Here is a 23,899-nt window from a genome sequence, read left to right on the forward strand (position 1 = left end):
TGGTCCAATGTAAGACCTCAAATTCATATAATTATTGTTGAAAACAACGAGATGCTTGAAATTTGAGACGAACGTACAATTAGTTGAAGCAAAACTTAACGTGGAATACCAAAAACGAGTTTAGGATAGGCAAACAAACGGTCAGATTTGTAGTGGAAACAGACAATTTTGTACGCCTTAATCAGAGCTCAGTAATAGGTAAACGTTCATGTTTCTAGTATTATCATATTTTCTGTTTGAAATACACTATTAAGCGAAAATGACTATTACATATACGACTATTATTGATATTATTTTACACGTGCTTCTATATTAAGCACGCGCTGCCTATTAATGAAAATTGTGACAGGTCCTTGTCGGTTGCGACAAATAATGGTGGCAAAAAGGGAGGACACTTGGGGGTCCTATTTGAAACATGCCAATTAAATATTGTTATGGTATAATGTGATATTTATCTGCCATTATCAGTGTATGCCATTGATAAATTCATTTTTATGATAAGCGGATAAGCGGGACGGAATAAAGCTCGATTGGTCATTGTCTGCCCGGAAAATTGAGACTGTACCCGATTTTTATTCCCGCCTAAAATCCGATGTCGTAAAACGCGCTAAGGCATACGAAACTAAATACTCTTTGAACAAAATCTTTCTGAACATGCTTGTTGAGCAGGAATTTCGATAATATAGGGGCCATTCGACAAAATATTGACATAAATATGAATATAGTTAATTTGAAAAAAAGCCGACAACGACCAATTGAGCGTTGAAATGTCCGGGTACTTTTCCGTATTTTTTCCGTACCCGGGGTACATTTAAGTATACCTAAGAGTATCCGTGGTACATTTAAGTAGTACCCGAGCCGACAATGACAAATCGAGCCCGAAAAACATTCAACGAGTGTTTGAAACACGAAGCCAGTTGCCAATTAGTCAACACCGTTGAAAAACACAATGCACACTATTGGGGATAAAGTTGAACATTAACAATTAGCGCTAATCATTACTATTTTGCCTAAATACAGTCAACGCATTCGATACAGCTTAACTGCGTCCGCGTTTTACAGCAATGTCAAGTGTCAGTTAAGTACACTGTGTTATGTGCCTCCTTTTTGTCAAATTTATTTTGACGGCGAAACAGACGAAATATGTATGTATGGATTACATTGAATTTAAATGCCTCATGCATACGGTAATTCAGTCTTAATTTTAATGTAATAATGGACATAATTATTCGTTAGGATCTTTAATTCGTTACTCAGTCCACCGACGAAATAGACGAAAATTATTGCCTGGCGAATAAAAATGGTTTCACAGTATTGATTATTTCAGTCTAAATAAGTGTATACAAATTATCAAAAAAAGTGTCTCCAGTTTTACTGTAATTAAAATAATTAAAAAGAACGTACAAACAGTGTGTCATTTAAATTATTAATTATCTTTCCCACTTTACTGATTCCACAAACAGCAACAACTTATTATTAATGATAATCGACGCGTGAATTACACAACTGTTTAAATATATTGCCTAAAATCCGTTTGCGACTACAAATTAGCCCCACCATAGTATGAGAAATTTGATTCTATGTTAAGCAGCCCCTAAAAACGTGGTCGAGCAAATACTACTTCCATTTTAGCCGCGTTCTGTGAAAAGGGGGTTTAATGCATGTGCGTAAACTGTCGTCCCAGATTATCTTGTGCAGTCCGCACACGTTAATCAGGGACGACACTTTCCCCCTTAACTTGATTTTTGCTAAAAAGAGACTTTCTTGAAACGCAAAATATCATAAAAGCGGAAAGTGTCGTGCCTAATTTAGCCACAGAACACGGTCCATTTCTTTTTTTTCTGTACATAAACACATCCAAAATGCCATCACAATGCCTTCTATAGATGGTGCAAAACCAAACATAGCATTAACATACAAGCATCGATTAAATGCTGAATTTTAAGCAAACATAATCAAAATGGTAAAATATTCTTTATAAAATATCATATCTTGCTTGTTGATCGAGCCTTCAGTTATGTCAGGCATTTAACCAATGACAGGCAACTTGTGGTTTCTCTGCTGTGTTATACCACAGGTGTTGGGCGCGTGGCCAAGTCACTTTAACACTATCAATTTGTCATAAAAACAACATTTTTTATCATATTGACAAGAAAAAAAAAGTTCTGATTTTTTTCCTGATATAACAATATATATTAACAAAGAAGGTATTTCTTGACACAGAAAAATCGCCTTCATCAACATTTTCAGCGATTAAATGCCTAAATGGCGGTCGATTTTCGTAAACTATGTACCATTTTGTTGGGAAAGGTTGCCTCGTGACGAAAAATGACCATAAACGGCTACTTTCCAACATCAACTACAAGAAAATACTTCTCGAAATCGTAGATATTGTAGGTCGGCTTCGATCTGACCGATAGTTCAGTGCCGATTTTACAAGAGTAAAACTATCGAAATGCCACAGCTACCGAATATAATACGTATTAGTACAATAAACAAATACGAGTTAATCATCTTACAACACACATTTGTCCTTTTGTTTTCGTTATAACGTCGAAATCGTTGTAAATCGGGAATTATTACAAACTCTTATTTGTTTATTGTACTAATGCGTATTATTCTATGGCGTATCATCTGGATCCAAACTGTTTGCAAAGACCTTTAAAATTCAGTTCCAGCGCTTAAAGGATTTGAAGAGATAAAGTGTGTGTTAAACTTAATTGAATTATTCGTCTATGCGTTTTTTTCATGGTTTGTATGCACATGTATTCCTGATACTGGATGGTGCAAGAAAAAGTCAAAAATATAAAACTTCTGAATTTTGTCGATGGATACAACACAGGCATGTTGAATGAAGTCCAACTTGAAAACACTGATTCATATTTGCACACACACACGTATTTAAAAGAAATCAGGTTTTAGATTTGTCTCAATTAATTGTGCACCATCACCTCAACACAAGTTAAGAGAGCATTCATATACATTTGAGCCATGCTCTGTGAAAATGGTGTTTAATGCATGTGCGTAAAGTGTCGTCCCAGATTAGACTGTGCAGTCCGCACAGGCTCATTAGGGACGACACTTTCCGCTTTTATGATATTTTTTGTTTCAAGAAAGTTTCTTTTTCGAAAAAAAATCAACTTTAGGCGGAAAGTGTCGTCGCTGATTAGCCTGTGCGAACTGCACAGGCTAATCTGGGACGACACTTTACGCACGTGCATTAAACTCCCTTTTCACAGAGCGCGGCTCATTTTTATTTTAATGTTTGATCATGCCTGTGGATTTAAAAACACGTTACTATAATAGGTTTATAGAAGATGTATGTTATTTAAATGTCAATTCCATCCATATTGATTTACTACATATAATCACACTGACTTTGAATACCTTTGAATAACTTAATTTAGCTTTATTAACACACCGTTTAATAAAACAACACGCGCATTTAAATGACGTCATATTGTTGTTTTTCTTGACATGATTTATACTTTTCTTGCTAGTTTGTGTATTTTCTTTCTTCTATCTTCAAAATAAAGACACAGTATGTTGTGGTATTATAGAACTAGTTCATAAGTGTCTATTGCGATCAGTTTATTTCTCATCACATACTATTTAACCCCTCGCCAAAACTGGATCGTGGTTTATGTATTCTTAACTTTTACAAAATAAACTTATCTTCATTAAGACTTAAATAGCTATCTCAAATGAAAAAACACGACATCAAGTACATTTAATGGAAAAGAAAACATAAAATAAACTGGTATAAACTTTATTTAATATCGTAGCGCGCAACATTCAGAAATCGTCACAATAAGGATTCCTGTCATAACATCTGTGAGTAAGTCCACAATACTGTCAATATGTAAAACAATTCGTTATGAAAAATAAGTCCGAAAAATACACTTTGAAAATCCTTATCCGCTGCCGAAATGTGACTCGTCCAGAATGCAACGCCATCTTGTATCTGTAATGTATTCACTTGTAAATAAATTAAACTAAATTCACAAATGTAATATCATAAACCGTCGCTAAACAATTTTCATAAGCAAGTAATGATATAAAATTTCAGTCTTTAAGGACAAATGCTGAACATGCACATCACATATCAAAAGCGACAAACAATAGTATAATTTAAGTTTCTGAAATTGTCATAAGTGTTACATATTTAATATCAATCTCCACGCAGAGTTGTCGTTCCATAAACTCACATTCAATCTCCAAGCAGAGTTGTCATTCTATTCTCACACATACAATCTCCACGCAGAGTTGTCATTCCATTCTCTTACATACAATCTCCACGCTGAGTTGTCGTTCCATGCTCTCACAAACAATCTCCACGCCGAGTTGTCATTCCATTCTCTCATATTCAATCTCCACGCAGAGTTGTCGTTCCATGCTCTCACATTCAATCTCCACGCCGAGTTGTCGTTCCATTCTCTCACATTCAATCTCCACGCAGAGTTGTCGTTCCATGCTCTCACATTCAATCTCCACGCAGAGTTGTCGTTCCATGCTCTCACATTCAATCTCCACGCAGAGTTGTCGTTCCATGCTCTCACATGCAATCTCCACGCCGAGTTGTCGTTTCATGCTCTAACATACAATATCTGCCATCACAAGAAAATCTTACCAGATTTGGTAGTATAATATAATTATTATGAAAAGTAGTATCATGTTCTTATATATTTTGCAATAGTTTATAAGTTAAGGTTGATCATAAAAAGTAAATTGCCTAAACTAAAAAAAAAGTAAAACTAACAAAGGGAATATTATTGTACCTCGAGGCTCGAATATCATCAAGGGGTTTGTTATAAAGGCAGGAATTTGATCCAGCTTTGCTGGTTCCAGTCAAATCTCTGCGCGCAGGTTGATTTAATGTTTCATAGTGTCCCAGTTAATATCCGTTTTTGTACCTCTGTGTATTTTAAAGACTGCTACCGTGAACAAAAATGTTTCAAACGCAAATAATGCGAAAGAGAATATTTCGGAATGATAGTATTTTTAATGAAGTTTAAAAAATCGTATTTATCAAATATACAATCAAAAGACGCAGGTTTAACGATACAATATGCAATATATGAATAATATATATAATAAGGCCATGCTATTTGATGACAAAATTTACAAAATCGGACTTGTGCGCATTATGCGTCAAACAAGATTAAAACTGTTAGCAAGCAAACTTACAAATCTAAGGTCTATGATATAATATTAAACTAAATCCAAAATGCATTAAGTTTAAAGACGCATTAAAGTAATGCCTTTATTCCGAAAATATTCGGCGGAAACTCATTGGAATAAAAAAAACTTATTTGAATTTTTAACAATAATATAATACATTTTCAAAAATTATACTTATTATGAGGTAAAGAAACAGCAGTGCTCTTATTTGAAGGGATCTTTTAACGTTTTGATAAATTGACAAAATTGAAGAAAAAAAATGTTTTTCGCAAGGAAACAGTAATACTGAACATTTACCATGCTCTAAAATATCAATTATCTAAATCTGTTGACGATTTAAATATTGGAAAAACCTGATATTACAAAGCATTACAAACGCGAAACGATTGAAGAATTTGTTATCGTTGTATTATGTGACATTACGAGATTGCTGATATACAGTATACAATACCCCTGCGACCTTTGCACGGATTTCCGAGCGGTTTAAGCGCCTTTTATTTAAATGTATTTTTGTTTTATTCTGGAATTCTTTAGTTCCGATGATTACATTTATCAATCTAAAGCATTGAATGACAAACTTCGAAACATAAATTTTTTGTGCAAAGGTCCCTATACAATACAAACGAATTGAAACGTTCGCAAAACACCTGCATGAGAGAACCCTTATTACACCACGTGGTCCTTAATTATCGGCCAGTGACCAATTACCATACAGAATGAGCTTAAATCGACAACGTGGTAGCAAATTGTAACGGGAAATAACCGTCTAGTACTCACATAAAGTTACTTCTTTCCAACGCTAAGAAGGTGGGGGAGATTGTAGAGTGAGTCCACAGTTCCGGCGTTCCGTTTTTCACTGGCATAGTATCCGGTATTCGAGATGGCGACCTTAATGATTCTTGCAGCTAAATTGGCTATTTCCTGAAAGAGCGGAAGCTTTCTTATTGTCACTGTATACTCAATGTGTTTCTTAAATAATTAAATGTAAAAGCGACAATTTTAGACTCGATTATTTAGTATAATGTAACATTATGGCTTGAAAGTAGTTTGAAAATTTCGTTAGCATCTGTAATGTAGTTAGTTTGCCATTTTATTATCGAAAATAGTATGTTAAATGTTGTGTCGTCTTTTTTCTAAGCAATTGGTTTCTTGCCTAAAATTGCATACTTTCGCAATGCATTAATAATTTCTCACCTGCTAATGTTTATTGAGTTTAATCATTCCCACATATCGGTATATAAACATTACGCGCAACGAGTTTTTAGACTTTGCAAGACGCATCACTTTTGTTTGACTACGAAGAAGTTTACACAATATACTAAAATAATTTGGACAGCTTTATAAAGAGTGTCCGTATTGCAAAGGCTTTTTATAAAGAGTGTCCGTATCGCAAAGGCTTTTTATAAAGAGTGTCCGTATCGCAAAGGCTTTTTATAAAGAGTGTCCGTATCGCAAAGGCTTTTTATAAAGAGTGTCCGTATCGCAAAGGCTTTTTAAAAAGAGTGTCCGTATCGCAAAGGCTTTTTATAAAGAGTGTCCGTATCGCACAGGCTTTTTATAAAGAGTGTCCGTATTGCAAAGGCTTTTTATAAAGAGTGTCCGTATCGCACAGGCTTTTTATAAATATTGTCCGTATCGCACAGGCTACTGTTTGGCATATAGAATTATAACTTAAAATGTAATAATAACAAAGCAAATAATCAATGCTTGTCCCATTTATGCCTAGCGTCTAGAAAAAAGGCCTTGGCAAACAGCGTAGACCCAGATAAGACGCCGCATGATGCGGCGTCTCATCATGGTCTGCGCTGTTTGCTTAAAGGAATTTCTGTAATAAATAGTCTTAATATAGAAAAACATATACTACACATCCCTAGTTTTGAAAATAAATTGATCCAATTTAGAAGGATGGGAGAGTCCACTAGGCATAAATGCGTTAACGCAAAATAGTTGAAACACCGGACAATTGGTCAAAATGTAATATGATACGATGGGAATACGGATAGGATTCAAAACTGCAGTTTACCTGTCTGTCTTCGTCGTCCATTGGTGTTGGCGCGGCGTCTATTAAATCTGCAAATTTCAAGGAAACCAGGGCGACGAAAAGAATGGCGAAAACTGCCTTCATTTTGTCTGAAAAATTATATTATCAAAGTTAGGAACACGGTTTTCAAGAATCGTTATTAGTTCCATATCCATGAATTACTAATAGTTTAATTTTTAATTTATGCACATGCAGTGTTCAGTATAAGCAACGCCGCTTTTCGAAACGAAGGTCATGACATTAAAGGGGCCTTTTCACAGATTTTGGCATTTTTTAACTTATTCATTAAATGCTTTATATCGATAAATGTAAACATTGGATCGTAAAAGCTCCAGTAAAAAATCAAGAATAAAATTAAAAAAAGGAAAAGAACATTGCCTGGACCAGGTTTCGAACCAGTGACCCCTGGAGTCCTGCCAGAGTCCTGAAGTAAAAACGCTTTAGCCTACTGAGCTATTCCGCCGAGTACATACACTCGAAGTATTTTACACATTATATAAGCAGTCTTCGTAGTTTCACAAAATTTAACGACAAAAACAGAACTCTCCAAATTATTCAATCGTTTCGCGTTGCAACGCTTTATAATTTTTAGGTTTTAAAATCGTCAAAAGATGCATATAATGGCTATATTAGACCATGGTAAATGTTCAGTATTACTGTTTCCTCACAAATATCATAACTAAAACGAAAATTTGCGAATCTGAAACAACTTTTTTCAATTTTGTCAATTTACCAAAGCGTGAAAAGATCCCTTTAAAGGATACCCAGTGTAAGTCATCCCATTTATTATAAAAAAAATTATACATTCAAAAAGTTTTTTCCTTGAATCATTTAATTACATTATGGTTTTACTAGTATTGGTTGAATTAATCACAAAACACCAACCTATCAAATTCATAAATAAAAAATATATAAATATATTTGTAAAATATTTAGGGTGATCTCAAAGAAATGTAAGATTTGAACCACGGTTTGTTTTACAAACTATCGAAATAAAAATAGTTCAAAGAACGTATACTACATACCTGTTTTGATTGTCGCTGGATCGGAAGAAAGTTCGGGTGAATGTTCAAGTCGTTCACAGTTGAAACAGGCTGGTAGAATGCATCGTAAAATATCTGAAAGCCTTTTTATATACCAGTTGTTCTTGTGTCACAAGATTCGCAACGACAGGCCATAAACTTTAAATTAGTCAAGTAATTAACATTTTCGCCGACTCAATCAAACAGTGGCCAAAGGATCCGTTGATTTCCAATTCTGTCGGAAATTGGTATATAGTCACGTGACCTTCGCATGGCATATGGCGCAAAGCTTGCCCTACGTTTTCTAATGTCCGAGCGGCAATAAAAGCGCAACCATGTGTTATGGAGCGGAATTGGAACCAAATGCGTTTTATGGATGCAATGTTTGTTTCATGCCAAAATAAACCCATTGGAATGAAACTGTTCGGTTACAATATTGACGCATGTGTTTAATGTAAATGAGGAGGAAGCTGATGGATAACGTATGCAGTGAAGACGTTTGTTTTTCTTCTTCTTGAACGTGACTTTGTAGAAGGAAAGTGGGAGTATTGCGAAACAAACACGATGAACTGACGTACGATTTATAGTGAATTTCATCGAAATATATATTTTTGTTACAAAATAGCAGTATACTTGTCTAAAGTAATCATATATATTGTTCAAAGATATTAAATTTAAAGCATCCAATCCTTAAAATGTACGTATAACATATATATTGTTTAGTTATTGTGTTGTTTATCAGATCTACGTTCTAAGCGAGTATATCTATATCTACAACGCAATATTTTAAATCTCTTATCAGTTATTAGTACTATACAAAATGCAACACATTATTGAAACAACATTGTGTTTAAGACATTTATATAACATAGCTACTTCAATAAGCTTAAACGTTGGTGGACAAAGATCACACAATCTATTCGCCTAAGCCGACATTAATTAGTCATTTATCCAACGACATACGCCAGTATTTGCCCTAAACAGTAGCACAAATATTGTCGACATTCCTAAAATGTTTATTGCATGAATACACATTGATAACCACCTACGACAACAAACCGGTTTTGTTGTGCAGTACTATTTACACGTTTACCTTACTGCTTCATTGCGTTTGATGTACATAATATATTTATACGCAACTCGAGCATTTACTTTAAAACTGGTGTATCGACTAAACGTTCTTACATCAGATACGATAGTTTCGCGCTCACCTTCGAAGTAAAGATTCGTTAGATCTAGATGTTAAAGCGGGTGATGAATACTAAAACGTTAGGAAATTTATACATCGTATACAAAATAATATTACAACGCGACAAGATATTCGTTATTTTGAGTTATCCAGGAGGATTTCGTGTTACTTAGTATTTTGAACTGAACAGATAAAGGTTCGTTTTATGGTTAAGCAGATGGGAAATACTTAAACGTTTTCGCATGTATACAACGCATACGAAATAATATTACCATGCAATAACACGAGTTTTGTTATTTTGAGTCGTCCAGGAGGACTTTGATTTACTTAGTATTTTTAACTGATCAGACGCCATATTAAGAACTTAACGCTAGTGCATTCATAAAACGTACAGAAAAATATTACAAAACGTAAACACAAGGGTTTTGTTATTTTGAGTTACTCAGGAGGATTTTATGTTACTCAGTATTTTTAACTGTGCAGATGCCAGATTAAGAATTAAACGTTAGGGCATTCTTAAAACGTATACAAATACTATTAGAACGCAAACACAAGGGTTTTGTTATTTTGAGTTACTCAGGAGGATTTTGTCTTACTTAGTATATGTTGAACTGAACAGCCGCGATATTAAAAACGCAACGTGAGTTTGGTTATTTTAAGTTCTTCGGGAGGATTTTGTGTTACTTAGCATTTTTATTTAAACAGACGCCGCGAGATTTTCACCAATGGCGGGAACGGTAACGAAGAAGCAAGCTGAGGGCTACTGGAAGAAGTATAACAAGGATGGCAACGATGTGCTTACAGTGGAGGAGGTGAAGCAATGCCTCCAGGAGGTCTACGACACCGTCGATGACTTCGATGTTAATGTAAGAACGTTTCCGCAAAAAGTGTGTGTATATTTAATCATCGCATGTTGATAAAATGACATATTGGCAAGGTTGCCGTGGCATAGTGGATATGGCGTCCGCCTGGCATGAGGTAGGTCATGGCTTTGATCCCCACTGTAAGAACGTTCTTTAGACCGACCCCGAAAGTACTGGTTATATTCAGGAAACGGATTCGAGAGCGTTTCAATAAGCTTCAGGCTTTCGATGCAATCGAGCTAACATAAATAGGTTTCAATAAAATCTGTATAGATAATCTTTGTATGTTCATATAATCGCATGCTGCATAGTGCATACTTACTATTATTGATTTTAATTAGTGGTATCGTGCAATGTTTGATTTGCAAATGAAAACTTTCCTTAAATCAGAAATTTGGGGATTAAGGAGTCAATAATGTGCCAATTATATTAATGGTATTTTCTTCACCTTAAGTAAGCAGGTTGCCTCTAACATTTTGTGCTAGATTATGTAAAATTAAAAATACGCACACACTATTACATGTATACTCGTTTTCATACATGTGTACGTGTTGTGTTGACATGCGTTCACTAAACGATATACAATTAAAGATAATAACATGTTAATCAATGTGTCTCTACCGGTAAGGAGCATATACGATAATTTATATTTATTTAATACTTTGGGGTTTATCTTTTTTCAATAGTTCACCTGAATACATACAATATTTTCCATGGTAAAATAATGAGCAAAAGTCTTAACCCTTTGCATGCTGGGAAATTTGTCGTCTGCTAAAATGTCGTCTGCTGAATTTCTAAAATTAGCATTTTCTTCGATTTGTTTCAAAGAATATTATCAGAATAGCAAACAGTTTGGATCCAGATGAGACGCCACGTTCTGTGGCGTCTCATCTGGATCCAAACTGTTTGCAACGGCCTTCAAAATTCGGTTCCCGCACTGAAAGGGTTAATCACGCATGCTTGGTTTATAGTCGGTAACGCAACTAAAAGCACACACGAATACACTCGATTTTATGAAACCACGAAATTTAACATCACACTTAAATTAACGAATCCACAGTTAACATAATAACTTGTAAAATCATTAATCCTTGACATTAAAAGACTATGGCAAACAATATTAGATAATAGATATCGTATCAGTGCGACAAAAGTATCCTGTGAATTAGTTCCCCCTACTTTCCTGTCTGACTAATTTCTGCTTTTTCACGAAAGGAAATAGGTGGTTGTCGATAGTGCATTTGATATCGTGGCCTTTTGACAAAATCAAGCAGAAATAAAAACATGATTTTGTTAATTGTAATGCTTGCTAGTTCTTCCTGAATGAGTTAAGCTTTTACGAGTACATATTATACGTACATCTCAGCGACCCAGAGGGTCATTAGCAGGGAGTAACATTATTGCAACTATAATGCTTGTACATTGGTTTCTATGAGAAATTCGTTTTCTTTGTCCCGAAAGAAGTCAACGTTAATTCTTGCATATTAGTTTGCAGGAGGTATTCGCTTTCATTTGCCCAAAAAATGACAACTTTAATGCTTGCACATTTGTTTAAATGAGAAATTCTCTTTCTTTGGTCCGAACGAAGACAACTTCAATGCTTGCATTTTGGTTCGTAGAAGAAATTTGCTGTCTTTGGCCCGAAAGAACCTATCTTTAATGTTTGCATTTTGGTTTGCAGGAGAAGTTCGCTTTCTTTGGCCAGAAGGAAGCGAAAGCGTTGACAAAGGAGGAGTTTTTGGCAGGGATGCTGCGCACAGACAAGTGGTTTGTTACGTTACGTACTGTACCACAGGTGTAAGGCGCGTGGCCAATTCACTGAAACACTATCAATATGTCATAAAACAACTTTTTTCATCACTTTGACAAAAAAAAATCTGATATAATATATATGAACATATACAGTACACGGGTGTTGGGTGCATGATCAATTCACTGTAACACTATCAATATGTCATAAAACAACATTATTGATAGTGTTTCAGTGAATTGACAAGGCCCCCAACACCTGAGTACCGTACAGGGCCCGTATTCAACCAACTATTGGTACACTTAACACTGGGGGCTGACGAGGTCAAAGCGTAGTCCGTTTCGCTACGACGTCGGGTATATGTTTTACTACGAAAACATTGTTAAAATACACATGACATCGATAACGGATTAGTAGAAAATTGTGTTTAAAACATGTAAGATTATGCTTTTCTACTGACAAAACTCTGAATTTAAGCACAATGAAATTTCTTAGGTCTGTTACATCAAATTATAATCCAAGATGTGTCTAGTTTATGCGGTTAAACATGAAATATACCGCTGATTTATCAAACCGAAGTAAAGTTTCACTTAAAAAAATGCAATTTAGGTTTACAACTGTGTTAAATGACACAATTTTACAATTTCCAAATTGATCTATGTATCGTGAAGCCACTTGTGTGTTTAGAAATATGTAGGGTGACCCAGTTATCAGAAGTAAAGGCTATTATTATTACTTTTATTAGGCGTGATCATGTCTCTGACAGTATACGTATATGCCTCGCTACGACAACGCTTTAGCATGTATGCGTTTCTCACAGAAGACGTATTGGTTATTTCTCGAAGGCAAAATAAAGAAAAGTTTTTTTTTAATATAGAGTCATTGAGTGGCTGGATGTTTCCTTTGAGAAAGAGGTAGTAACAACGGCACAACATGATCCGAAGCGCACAGTCAACATGGTAATGCACATTATTATGATATAATTAAATTCACGACAAGGCCAAAGGAAACGAAAATCCATATATATGACGACAGTTGAGAGTCGAGAACCTTATGTCGTCGGTCTCAATAAAAATGACGCATCTTCTTCTAGTGACAATCCCTTACACGCTTATTTTGATAGAGAGCGACGATAGGTTTTCAGCATACGGTACTCTTTATCAAATAACATTCGATTCTCGTTATCCCCAACTCGCTTATCTCGAAACGCTGCTTATGTCAAAGTAAATCCCATGTCCCAACTTCGATCATTATTTATCTCATACGGATTTGATTTTTACATTGTATATATCAAAGCGATTTTCTTGAAAATCGGTTATCGTCAACTAATTTTGAGACGAATTTCATGTTCGTATACATGATTTTACCTGTAAAATCCACACCTGTAACAGCCGTAAGGTGTGGAAAGTAGAACCCCAATGGCACAAATCCGCAATTGCATAACAAGTATATTGTTGTAAAGGTGTGGCAGTGGGTTTCTGTCACAGGTTATTGTTTACTGCGTTCATGACGGCCGGTAAATTTACCTCGTGTTACAATGCGGTTAAGGCCCAGTCTCACTATGATGCCGGCGGAGCCCCAGTGCGTGATCAGGCATCTACCGGGATGAACCGGGGCCCTACCGGGATGATCCGGTGCTCCACCGGGATGAACCGTGGACGACCGGGGACCACCGGGGCTCCACCGGGGGAGTATTAAAATGTTTAATACCTCCGGGATGTTTAATACCTCCGACCTCCGAGTCACCAAGTAGGACCGGCAACGACCGGCGTTGCACCGGGAACAACCGGGACTGTACCGGGAAGAATCGAGACGGCACCTTAGCTCCACCGGTGCCCAAACACACTCCAGCAGAGGCACGGCAACGCCCCGGTAGAGCCCCGGTGAATGCCGGCAGAGTCTCTTTATAGCTACGTTACATAAGTAAACCGGTGCTCTGACGGTGCCGTCCCGGTTTTTTCCGGTGAAGTCCCGGTTGTTTCCAGTGCCAAGCCGGTCATTGCCGGTCCTTCCCGGTATCTCCTGGTTCATCACGGATGTATTAAACATTTGAATACTTTCCCGGTGGAGCCCCGGTTGTCCACGGTTAAACCGGGGCGTTGCCGCAGCTCTGCCGGAGTTTGATGCCGTTATAGCCCCGGTAAGTGCCGGCGTAGTGACGGTATACCGGGGCTCTGCCGGGACTGTGCCGGCTTTCAGCGAGTTCAACTTTTTCGTTTGGATGTTAATGCGCACAGTGAAGCACGGCATCTTTTGCACTGGAAAATAGCAGTCTGCAGTAACTGCAAACTGCATGTGATATGTCCTGAAATGGATACAGAACCTTCGTTGAGCAACCTATACATTATATTTGTACTTCGTTGCGCAACCAATACATACTCTGTGCGAAACCTATACATAAAGCGACTTGTAATTTCCTTCGAAACAAAGCATTTGAATGATTAAAATATATGTTCGTAACCTGTTTTGTACTTTAAAATGTGAAATGTTCACTGAATCAAAGTAACATGTAGTTTTATTTCATTTAAGTTACCGTAATTGGCTATTTTCACAGAATAACCACCTTATGCATTGCTTCAAATCGAAATATTTCGATTTTAGCTCAAAATGAACTTAAAGGTTGCAACTACGCGCATTTGTTATTAGTTTGTTATTGAAAATAAGTACCTACCATAACTGGATGTTCCGTTCTCTAATCCATAAACACCAGAAAAGATGAAGCTCGCCTGATTAAGTAGTGTATTTACACAATGTTTTCGTAGTAAAACATATACCCGACGTCGTAGCGAAACGGACTACGCTTTGACCTCGTCAGCCCCCAGTGCTTAAGTCTATAAAGAAAAAGAATATTCTTCACACTGGACTATTAAAGAATTGCTTTCAGTTTGCATCAAACTGTCATGAATTGCCTCTCTTGAAATCCTTTTTTCATGAAGAACATTTGTCAATGACATAATCACCAGTGGGAGCCTGTATATTTTCAAACGCTGAACATATTTTTTTTCATTCTTAGTTTATTCTTTATTCTCAAGTCTAAAATGGGTTGGTCAATACGGGCCAATGAACGTGGCGTTTGATTAAAGCTTCTAGTAATGTTTCTAAAATTATAATGTGTGTTGTTTAGTTCAAGCAACTGTTTGCTTAGTCCCTACTTCAGAGTTTCAGTGTTTACTGGCGTATTCTTGAAACTATGTTTGCAAATGTGTAAACTAACTACCCAACAGAGGACCAGCGAACAAATTATTACTATTTAGTCAATATTCATGTTCAGGGTGTCTCCTGTGTATCTATTGAAGTCATTTGCGTAATTTGGAGAGAAGGCAAAACATCTTATAATGCCGATTAATTAAAACATGTAGAGCTTCTGTCATGGAATGCTCGATTAGACGGGAATGTACTGGAGTGCACGTAGTTTGCTTTAAGGTTATGTTTCTACTAGTAGTTTCTGACATTCTTTACTTTGGGAATGCAATTGACAACGGAAGTAGCAAACCACTTGACATGTCAAAAGATAAGTAGTGTTGAAGATCTATTCGCATTCCTGATTTTAAGTGCACAACGCATCACACTGTGACAAGAGAATACGTGTCTCATGTGAATACGTGCTTTCTTGGTGCCTCCATACCAGATAGGTGGATTTTAATCCGGGCACTTCCCACCCCTACCCAACAGCACACAGCAGAATTGAATAAATTTCATAAAAAATAGCTGGAAACTGAAGCTATCATTCAAAAGTCGCCGAAACTCAGTTGGTCAAGTTTATCAATTAGGCAGAAGAACTTATACGAATTCCCAGTCCTCACATAACTTAGCTTTAAGATCACATCATCTTCAAAATACCTACATACGCGCATGTTATTGTTACTGGAGAGAACTAAACACTAAAATATTTAAACAGATCATTATTTCCCCCCCCCCCCCCCCCCATGTATTTGGCGTTTAAAACCCCAGTAATTATAACATACATTGAAAGCACAAAAGCAATTGTGAACATTTTTATAGAAGAGAATATGCCATGTAAAGTGTTTATATTAGTACTTAAAATAAGTTTTAATAGAAGCATTGTTTTTATGGGTGTGTCAGGTATACTTGACAAGTTTGCCAGGAAACCCGTAAAAGGTTTAATTTAATTGACATTAATTGTGTCTTGTTCTGTGAAAGCTGGTCATAATGCATGTGCGTAAAGTGTCGTCCCAGATTAGCCTGTGAAGTCCGCACAGGCTAATCAGGGACGACACTTTCCGCTTAAATGGTATTTTCCGTTTAAAGGAAGTCCCTTTTTACTGAAAATCTAGTTTAAGCGGAAAGTGTCGTCCCTGATTAGCCTGTGTGGACTGCACAGGCTAATCTGAGACGACACTTTACGCACATGCATTATGACCAGTTTTCTCAGAACAAGACACAATTGTATTCGTTTGCAGTACATCACTGGAACAACAGTTTAAAGCCATGGACAAAGACGGTAGCGGAAGTCTCAGCAAGGAGGAACTGGAGTCAGGTACACAGCAACAGTGTATATGAACCGTGCTCTGTGAAATTAATGGCCTAAAAGAAAACTTTCGTGTTTTGGTAAATTGACAAAATTGAAAAGAACAAGGGCTGTTTGTAAAACATGCCTGCCCCCCCCCCCCCCCTATATGGGCTGTCAGTTGTAGTGGCAGCCATTGTGTGAATACGTTTTTTTGTCACTGTGACCTTGACCTTTGACCTATTGACCTGAAAATCAATAGGGGTCATCTGCCAGTCATGATCAATGTACCTATGAAGTTTCATGATCATAGGCGTAAGCTTTCTTAAGTTATTATCCGGAAACCATTTAACTGTGTCCAGTCACCCGACCTTGAACTTTGACCTAGTGACCTGAAAATCAATAGGGGTCATCTGCGAGTCATGATCAATGTACATATGAAGTTTCATGATCCTAGGCGTAAGCTTTCTGGAGTTATCATCCGGAAACCATTTTACTGTGTCAAGTCACTGTGACCTTGACCTTGTGACTTGAAAATCAATAGGGGTCATCTGCGAGTCATGATCAATGTACCAATGAAGTTTCATGATCCTAGGCGTAAGCGTTCTTGAGTTATCATCCGGAAACCATTCGGTGGACGGACCGACCAACGGACCGACATGTACAAAACAATATAACCCCTCTTCTTCGAAGGGGGACATAAAAATGTTTCAGATTAGCAAATTGTCGTTTTAGACATGATATTTGCAAGAAAACAGTAATACTGAACGTTCACCCTGCTCTTAAATATCCATCCTATGCATCTTTTGACGATTTTAAACCCTTAAAATTATGAAGCCTTACAAACGATAAACGATTGTGTAATTTGGAGAGTTCTGTTGTTATCGTTTTATTTTGCAACATTATGAGGATCGCTTATATAAAGTATAAACAACTGCTTACTAATTGGGCACGCATGGCTGAGTGGTTTAAGCCCTAGACATTTACTCAGAGTCAGTGGTTCGAGCCCAATTGAGGATTACTTTTTTCTTTCTTTAAAGCTATTATGTTCAAATGTTTACATTTATCAATTCAAAACTTCAATATACATGTATACCATCATCTGTGTAAAGGTCCCTTTAATGCGTGCGCATAGTGTCGTCCCAGAATAGCCTTAGCAGTCCCGCACGGGCTAACCATGGACGACTCAGGCTAAACTGGATTTTCACTAAGAAGTAACCTTCCCTTAACGAGAAATACCATAACAGCGAAAAGTGTTCTCCCTGATTAACCCTTTCAGCGCTGGAACCAAATTTTAAAGGCATTTGCAAACAGTTTGGATCCAGATGAGACGCCACAAAATGTGGCGTCTCATCAGGATCCAAACTGTTAGCTATTCTGATAGTATTCTTTGAAAAAAAAATCGAATAAATGCTAATTTTAGAAATTCTGCAGACGACATTTTAGCAGACGACAAATTTCCCAGCATGCAAAGGGTTAATATGAGCGGACCGTACAGGTTAACATGTACCGACACTACGCACACTCATTTAGACCCACAGAGCGCCGCTTATATAAATAATGAAAGATGATAATGGTAAAAAATGCATATTATAATCCCTATTGCGTTACGATGTAACACAATTCCTGAACTAGTAAACAAAAAAAGAGCTCTCTGTCTTGTTGTTTGTTTAATGTTATTTGATAAAGTAAATCAATATAGTAAACAAACAGAAGCCATTATTTACCACTCATATAAAATATGCCCAGTCCTTTACAAGTCGCTACTAATACTGGAAGATTAAAAATGAAAACTTAAATATACGATGTAACTTCAAAGTCTTTACATTAACACTCAAACTATAACTAAAAGAGTTTAATAAACTGCCTTTGTATTTTTATAACACTTATCTATGCGCTTACTTACAAAATGTCCAGAGGAAAATCAAGAGACTGCATTCACAAAATAATTCTGAAGACTTATGAATAAAGAAAAAACTTAGAATCAATAAAAGCACATCCTCAGTTTTAATATATATAAACCACCACTGGTGAAAATGTCATTAATAAAATGCTCTACATGAAGATAGAGAAGTTAATGTCCAGTTTGACTTAAAGGTCGCCGTGGTGTTGTGGATATGGTGTCAGCCTAGCAACCGGAAGGTCACGGGTTCGATCCCCACTGTGAGAACGTTCTGTAGATCTCCACGAAGACACCGAGTACTTGTTCTAGGGACAGGAAACAGACTCGAGACCATTTCAATAAGCCTGAGGCTTTCGATGCAATCAAGCTAAAATAAATAGGTTTTAACTAAACTAAGTTTGACATAAAATTAGAGCAAACGAATATTCAAAATTTAAAGAAAATTCGTAAGTCTAAGAATTATTTGGTGCATAGAGGCCAACAACTTGTTTTATTCCTTTGACTTTAATTGATTGTTATTGTTTCTACACAGGCCTGACAGGTCAAGGTTTCGACCGTGAACAAGCAAAGGTCATCCTAGAGGAGCTAGAATTTGACAGCGACGGGAAATACAACATCAAAGAATTCTTGGAGACTGTGGCATTCAGTGAAATGTTTACAAAAACATACAAGTGCTAACAGATATGAGTGAATATGTTATATGTATTTTTGTGCTAAATTATATTATTTTATACATGAGAGCATTGTAAAGTGACTTTGGCAATTACAACAACAGATTGTTGGTTGAAGTAACATTTCTATTCAAAATCAACGAAAATTTCGTACAATTGTTCGTAAAATAAACTTAACCAATTAAAAATCAGTGTTCCTTATGGCAATTGCCAAATTCAACGTCAGATGTGGTCTGGTAAAATAGATGTTTGTAGATACAAAATGCTCGTTTTTATTATTGTTTTGCATATCTATTCATACGACACATGAACATTAAAATGGTGTTCGTGTGTCATATGAAAAGATATATTCGCGGGAATTAATTGTGGCCACAAATAAATAAAAACATGCATTTTGTATCTACAAAAATCTATGTAATCATACCACATCTTGCGTTGAAATTTTGACTATTGCTATAAGGAACACTGATCGTTTAGGTGTTAACTTTATTTTACGAAATACTTAACGAAATTTTCATTGATTTTGAGCGTTATAGAGACTTTAAGAGTATATTCCAATAATTAATAATAAAATAATTTTTAAACAAATAATTATGAATGATTGTGAAGGATTGTTTATATATATTTATCAAAAATATTTTAACAAAGAATTAATAAGAAACTTCATTAGAAGTGTAATGCATACACAAATATCTGGTTGTAAAAAAGTATAAATAAACTTTTAATAAAATTTATAACAAAACTAACAAATGCAATAATAATAAATGGTATATAAAAATGGGACAATAATTAAAACAATCACTAAAGTTGTAATTAAATATATTTTTCAATTACTTTAAAAACAAGATAGCAAATTAAATTCCTTCAAATAAATGGTAATATGAAAATGCAACCTACCATACGCTAATTATGCATCAAGAAATGTTATTTATATTGAGCACAAACAAAAAGGGCAACAATGCATCTAATATTCATACTGGTCAGTTTTCATTTTCTGACACCAGCAAAAAATGACATGAAATCGGTTTCAATACTTAAGAAATATGCAGTTTCCATTTGGCTATTGTATAAGCTTTACTGTCAAGACTGTGTAACAATGCTTTGATATTAAACCTTTAAAAAATAGATGATTCTGTTAAAGTAATTGTTTATGTACTGTCAACATGCCTCCATTATAACAGGCATGGCATATTTTGAGCTGATTTTTCCATAGAAAACAGAACTGCAAACTATGTGCTATGCTTGAATACTTACAAGAGATGTGTTTGTCAGAAACACAATGCCCCCTATTGTGCCGCTTTGAAGCCATATATTTGACCTTGAAGGATGACCTTGACCTTTCACCACTCAAAATGTGCAGCTCCACGAGATACACATGCATGCCAAATATCAAGTTGCTATCTTCAATATTGCAAAAGTTATCACAAAACTTTAACCAAGGTTATTGTCTTTAACCAAGGTTAAAGTTTTGGGACAGAATGACAGAGTGACAGAATGACAGACAGACAGGCCAAAAACAATATTCCCCCAATCAATCGATCCGGGGGCATAAAAACATCAAGATAAAATCCAAACACTGTCAAGTGAAGTAGATTGAGCTATTTCACAATGAACAGATTTAATCTATGTCTGCAAAATAATGGACCTTTAACCTATAGACTCAACATACAATACCACAAAACAGCCTAATACCTCACTCACAAATAGAGACAGATCACCGTCTTATCAGGGACAACATATTTTTATGCTCATCAGACTTGCGCCCAGTCGATGATCACACGGACACAAGGTCATGTAGCATCGGGCGGCGTCCAGATAAATTGCAAGTCCCACTTAAAAAAAATTCCCGATGTCGGGCCCCAGAACGATTCCAGTTGAGATCGAAAAAGAAAAATCGGACAATCAACATACAGTCATCGCCCAGCCATCGCCCGACATCGGATTAATTTAATGGCTCGGACATGTCTTCCCAATGCCTGGAGATCGGTCACATCGGATGGCGACCGGATTATTTGTGACTGAGGCATAAGTGAACACATTTTTGGCTACTGCCCCTTGCTTGTTTCCATCATCCCTTGCAGGGCCTCACAGAATGCAATGATGCCTTTCTCGATTTTCTTCTTATCACAAAAGCTGATTGATAGGCGGGCGCAGTTTCTGCAACCACCAGTGGGAGAAGTGCTGAAAATAATAATGTAAGCCTCGTTCATGGTGTCCTCCAAGATTAGCGCAGGCTAATCTGGGACCAAACTTTCCCTCTCAACTTGATTTTTGTTCAGAAGACAATTTCTTTAAACTGGGAAAATTGGACTAAATGCATGTGAATAAAGTGTCGTCCCAGATTAGCCTGTGCAATCCGCACATGCTATTCTGGGACCACACTTTATGCCCAAACTGGATTTTTATTCAGAAGACAATTCCTTTAAACAAAAAATTCCATAAAACACACATGTATTAAGCCCAGTTTTCTCTGAACAAGGCTCATTTTAATCGCTTTTTGCCTCCCCTTCTCCCCAAGAGTGCTGAAACAAAACCAGTTAAATCACTTTTTCGCTTTGTTTTTTACCCACCAAATCATTGTTTATGCGTTAAATAAACTGTTATCGCAATTATTCTATATTTTTAGTTTTTATGATGCATACATTACAAGACTTGTTTCAAATATCCAACATATAATCAGATATGCAGCTGAACTGTTTGAGTTAAAGCAGGATCCGGATTTGGATGAACAGACTGACACATGGACGGACTGAAAGTAAATAAATACAATGCAGTTTTAAACGTTTACTTTTTGCATCAAAATAACCTATTCCTGACCGCAATTCTCAGGTTAAATATGGTTTTGGGAGTGAATTATAGTTGCAGTTGGCTGCTGTAGACATGTGACCGTTATTCTCAGGTGTAATATAACAGGATTTTCATTGGGGGGGGATCAAGACTGACCATTGTGAACAGGTGACCATTGTTCACAGGTAACCTTTAAGTCAGGTTTAACTGTAGTCTCATAGGTTACACCTACGACCTACAACGCTCAGTGATATTTTTTGCCTTATATTTTACAACCTGTGCCTTTGTATTTGGGATTTGGGCAAATAGCGTGATAAACCATGACATTGTGAAAAAGGAAACATTATTAAAAGGATTATAAATAAGAGTATTTCAACTGCATGTTAAAATTTATATTATAAAGTGCTAAGGAATTATACCACTGTACAATAAACTCATTAAACCAATAATTATGAGTATGAGCAGTTAGAATGGATAAACCAGGTAAACTATTAATAGAAAGAGTAGGTTAACTAATTGCAATTATAGAATTGCAGTACTATTGAAAACAGCAAAAGTTTACACAAGCAAACTATTAAGATAATTTTATTGGCGAATACAAGCAGTACATCGCCATTTAAACATAACACATTTCAAATAAAAAAAGCATGTCAAGGAAATGTGATCAATATAATTTTGTTTACTTATGGATAATGTTCTTAAAGAGTTTGTTGTGAGTTTAATATTTGGAAGCTAAATATTACTTAAGACTGTGTGCATACCTAGCACCAAATATGAAGTTGATTTTGTACTTCTCCACAGCCAGTTTCAGAAGCAGCATTGTGTCCACGGAGGGAGGTAATTCCAGCCAGATAAAAAAGCCACCCCTCGGATAGTCTACCTTCACGTCTTGGGGCAAGTACTTCCTCAGGGACAAGCACGCTATATCCATGCGCTCCTGTGTCAAGTATTGAAGATAAAATGTGACTACCATGTGAACTAAAGCTTGTCTACATGATATATCCATGCACTTCTGTGTCAAGCATTGAAGATAAAATGTGACTACCATGTGAACTAAAGCTTGTCTACATGATATATCCATGCACTTCTGTGTCAAGCATTGAAGATAAAATGTGACTACCATGTGAACTAAAGCTTGCCTACATGATATATCCATGCACTTCTGTGTCAAGCATTGAAGATAAAATGTGACTACCATGTGAACTAAAGCTTGTCTACATGATATATCCATGCACTTCTGTGTCAAGCATTGAAGATAAAATGTGACTACCATGTGAACTAAAGCTTGTCTACATGATATATCCATGCACTTCTGTGTCAAGCATTGAAGATAAAATGTGACTACCATGTGAACTAAAGCTTGTCTACATGATATATCCATGCACTTCTGTGTCAAGCATTGAAGATAAAATGTGACTACCATGTGAACTAAAGCTTGTCTACATGATATATCCATGCACTTCTGTGTCAAGCATTGAAGATAAAATGTGACTACCATGTGAACTAAAGCTTGTCTACATGATATATCCATGCACTTCTGTGTCAAGCATTGAAGATAAAATGTGACTACCATGTGAACTAAAGCTTGTCTACATGATATATCCATGCACTTCTGTGTCAAGCATTGAAGATAAAATGTGACTACCATGTGAACTAAAGCTTGTCAACATGGTATATTCATGCGATCCTGTGTCAAATATTGAAGATAAAAAGTGACTACCATGTGAACTAAACTTGTCTACATGGTATACCCATGCACACTTGTGTCAAGCATTGAAGATAAATGTGACTACCATATGAAATCAAGCTTGTCAACATGGTATATCCATGCGCTCCTGTGTCAAATATTGAAGATAAAAAGTGACTAACATGTGAACTAAAGCTTGTCAACATGGTATATCCATGCGCTCCTGTGTCAGGTATCAAAGATAAACATGACTGCCACGTGGGCTAGAGGTACTACAAACCAGTGTTAAATACATCAACACCAATGACTATCACCAAGTATCATAAACATTCTCAAT

At 36.2% G+C, this 23,899-nt stretch overlaps 2 protein-coding genes and 1 long non-coding RNA gene across 13 annotated transcripts in view; 1 reads left to right on the forward strand and 2 right to left on the reverse strand.

The window, feature by feature from the left end:
• The first annotated feature begins 60 nt into the window (after positions 1–60).
• Positions 61–20,213, forward strand: LOC127856027 (uncharacterized). 10 transcript variants are annotated; one of them, XM_052392011.1, is made up of 5 exons: positions 61–198; positions 10,139–10,320; positions 11,978–12,063; positions 16,468–16,544; positions 18,950–20,213. In XM_052392011.1, the coding sequence occupies exons 2-5, from the start codon at positions 10,159–10,161 to the stop codon at positions 19,093–19,095; spliced, it is 471 nt and encodes a 156-aa protein (XP_052247971.1). In that variant the 5' UTR covers positions 61–198; positions 10,139–10,158; the 3' UTR covers positions 19,096–20,213. The 10 variants fall into 10 exon arrangements, with proteins under 10 accessions (XP_052247971.1, XP_052247974.1, XP_052247970.1 ...); XM_052392014.1 differs by lacking the exon at positions 61–198 and adding an exon at positions 9,286–9,305; XM_052392010.1 differs by lacking the exon at positions 61–198 and adding an exon at positions 9,291–9,360.
• Positions 3,756–8,442, reverse strand: LOC127856033 (uncharacterized). The gene is made up of 4 exons (XR_008037821.1): positions 8,248–8,442; positions 7,205–7,311; positions 5,959–6,102; positions 3,756–3,964 (listed from the first exon to the last, which is right to left on the reverse strand). It is a non-coding gene; the product is annotated as an uncharacterized LOC127856033 (long non-coding RNA).
• Positions 18,172–23,899, reverse strand: part of LOC127856016 (uncharacterized) — a 37,747-nt gene continuing 32,019 nt past the window's right edge. The window contains exons 8-9 of one of the 2 annotated variants that reach the window (XM_052391981.1): positions 22,637–22,812; positions 18,172–21,269 (exon numbers count right to left, since the gene is read on the reverse strand). In XM_052391981.1, the coding sequence (XP_052247941.1) occupies positions 21,134–21,269; positions 22,637–22,812 (312 nt within the window). In that variant the 3' untranslated portion in view covers positions 18,172–21,133. Of the gene's footprint in view, positions 21,270–21,302; positions 21,838–22,636; positions 22,813–23,899 lie in introns of those variants that run through there. The other variant, XM_052391982.1, reaches the window with a different exon arrangement.

This window comes from Dreissena polymorpha, chromosome 13, assembly GCF_020536995.1.
Source record: "Dreissena polymorpha isolate Duluth1 chromosome 13, UMN_Dpol_1.0, whole genome shotgun sequence".
Taxonomy (NCBI): Eukaryota; Metazoa; Mollusca; class Bivalvia; order Myida; family Dreissenidae; genus Dreissena; species Dreissena polymorpha.

Bases quoted from the DNA above. Each gene is read 5' to 3' on its own strand.
- LOC127856027 (XM_052392011.1), top strand. From the start codon at position 10,159: ATGGCGGGAACGGTAACGAAGAAGCAAGCTGAGGGCTACTGGAAGAAG. The intron at 10,321-11,977 runs GTGTGTGTATAT...TTTGGTTTGCAG, and splicing joins TAAGAACGTTTCCGCAAAAA to GAGAAGTTCGCTTTCTTTGG. The intron at 16,545-18,949 runs GTACACAGCAAC...GTTTCTACACAG, and splicing joins CAAGGAGGAACTGGAGTCAG to GCCTGACAGGTCAAGGTTTC.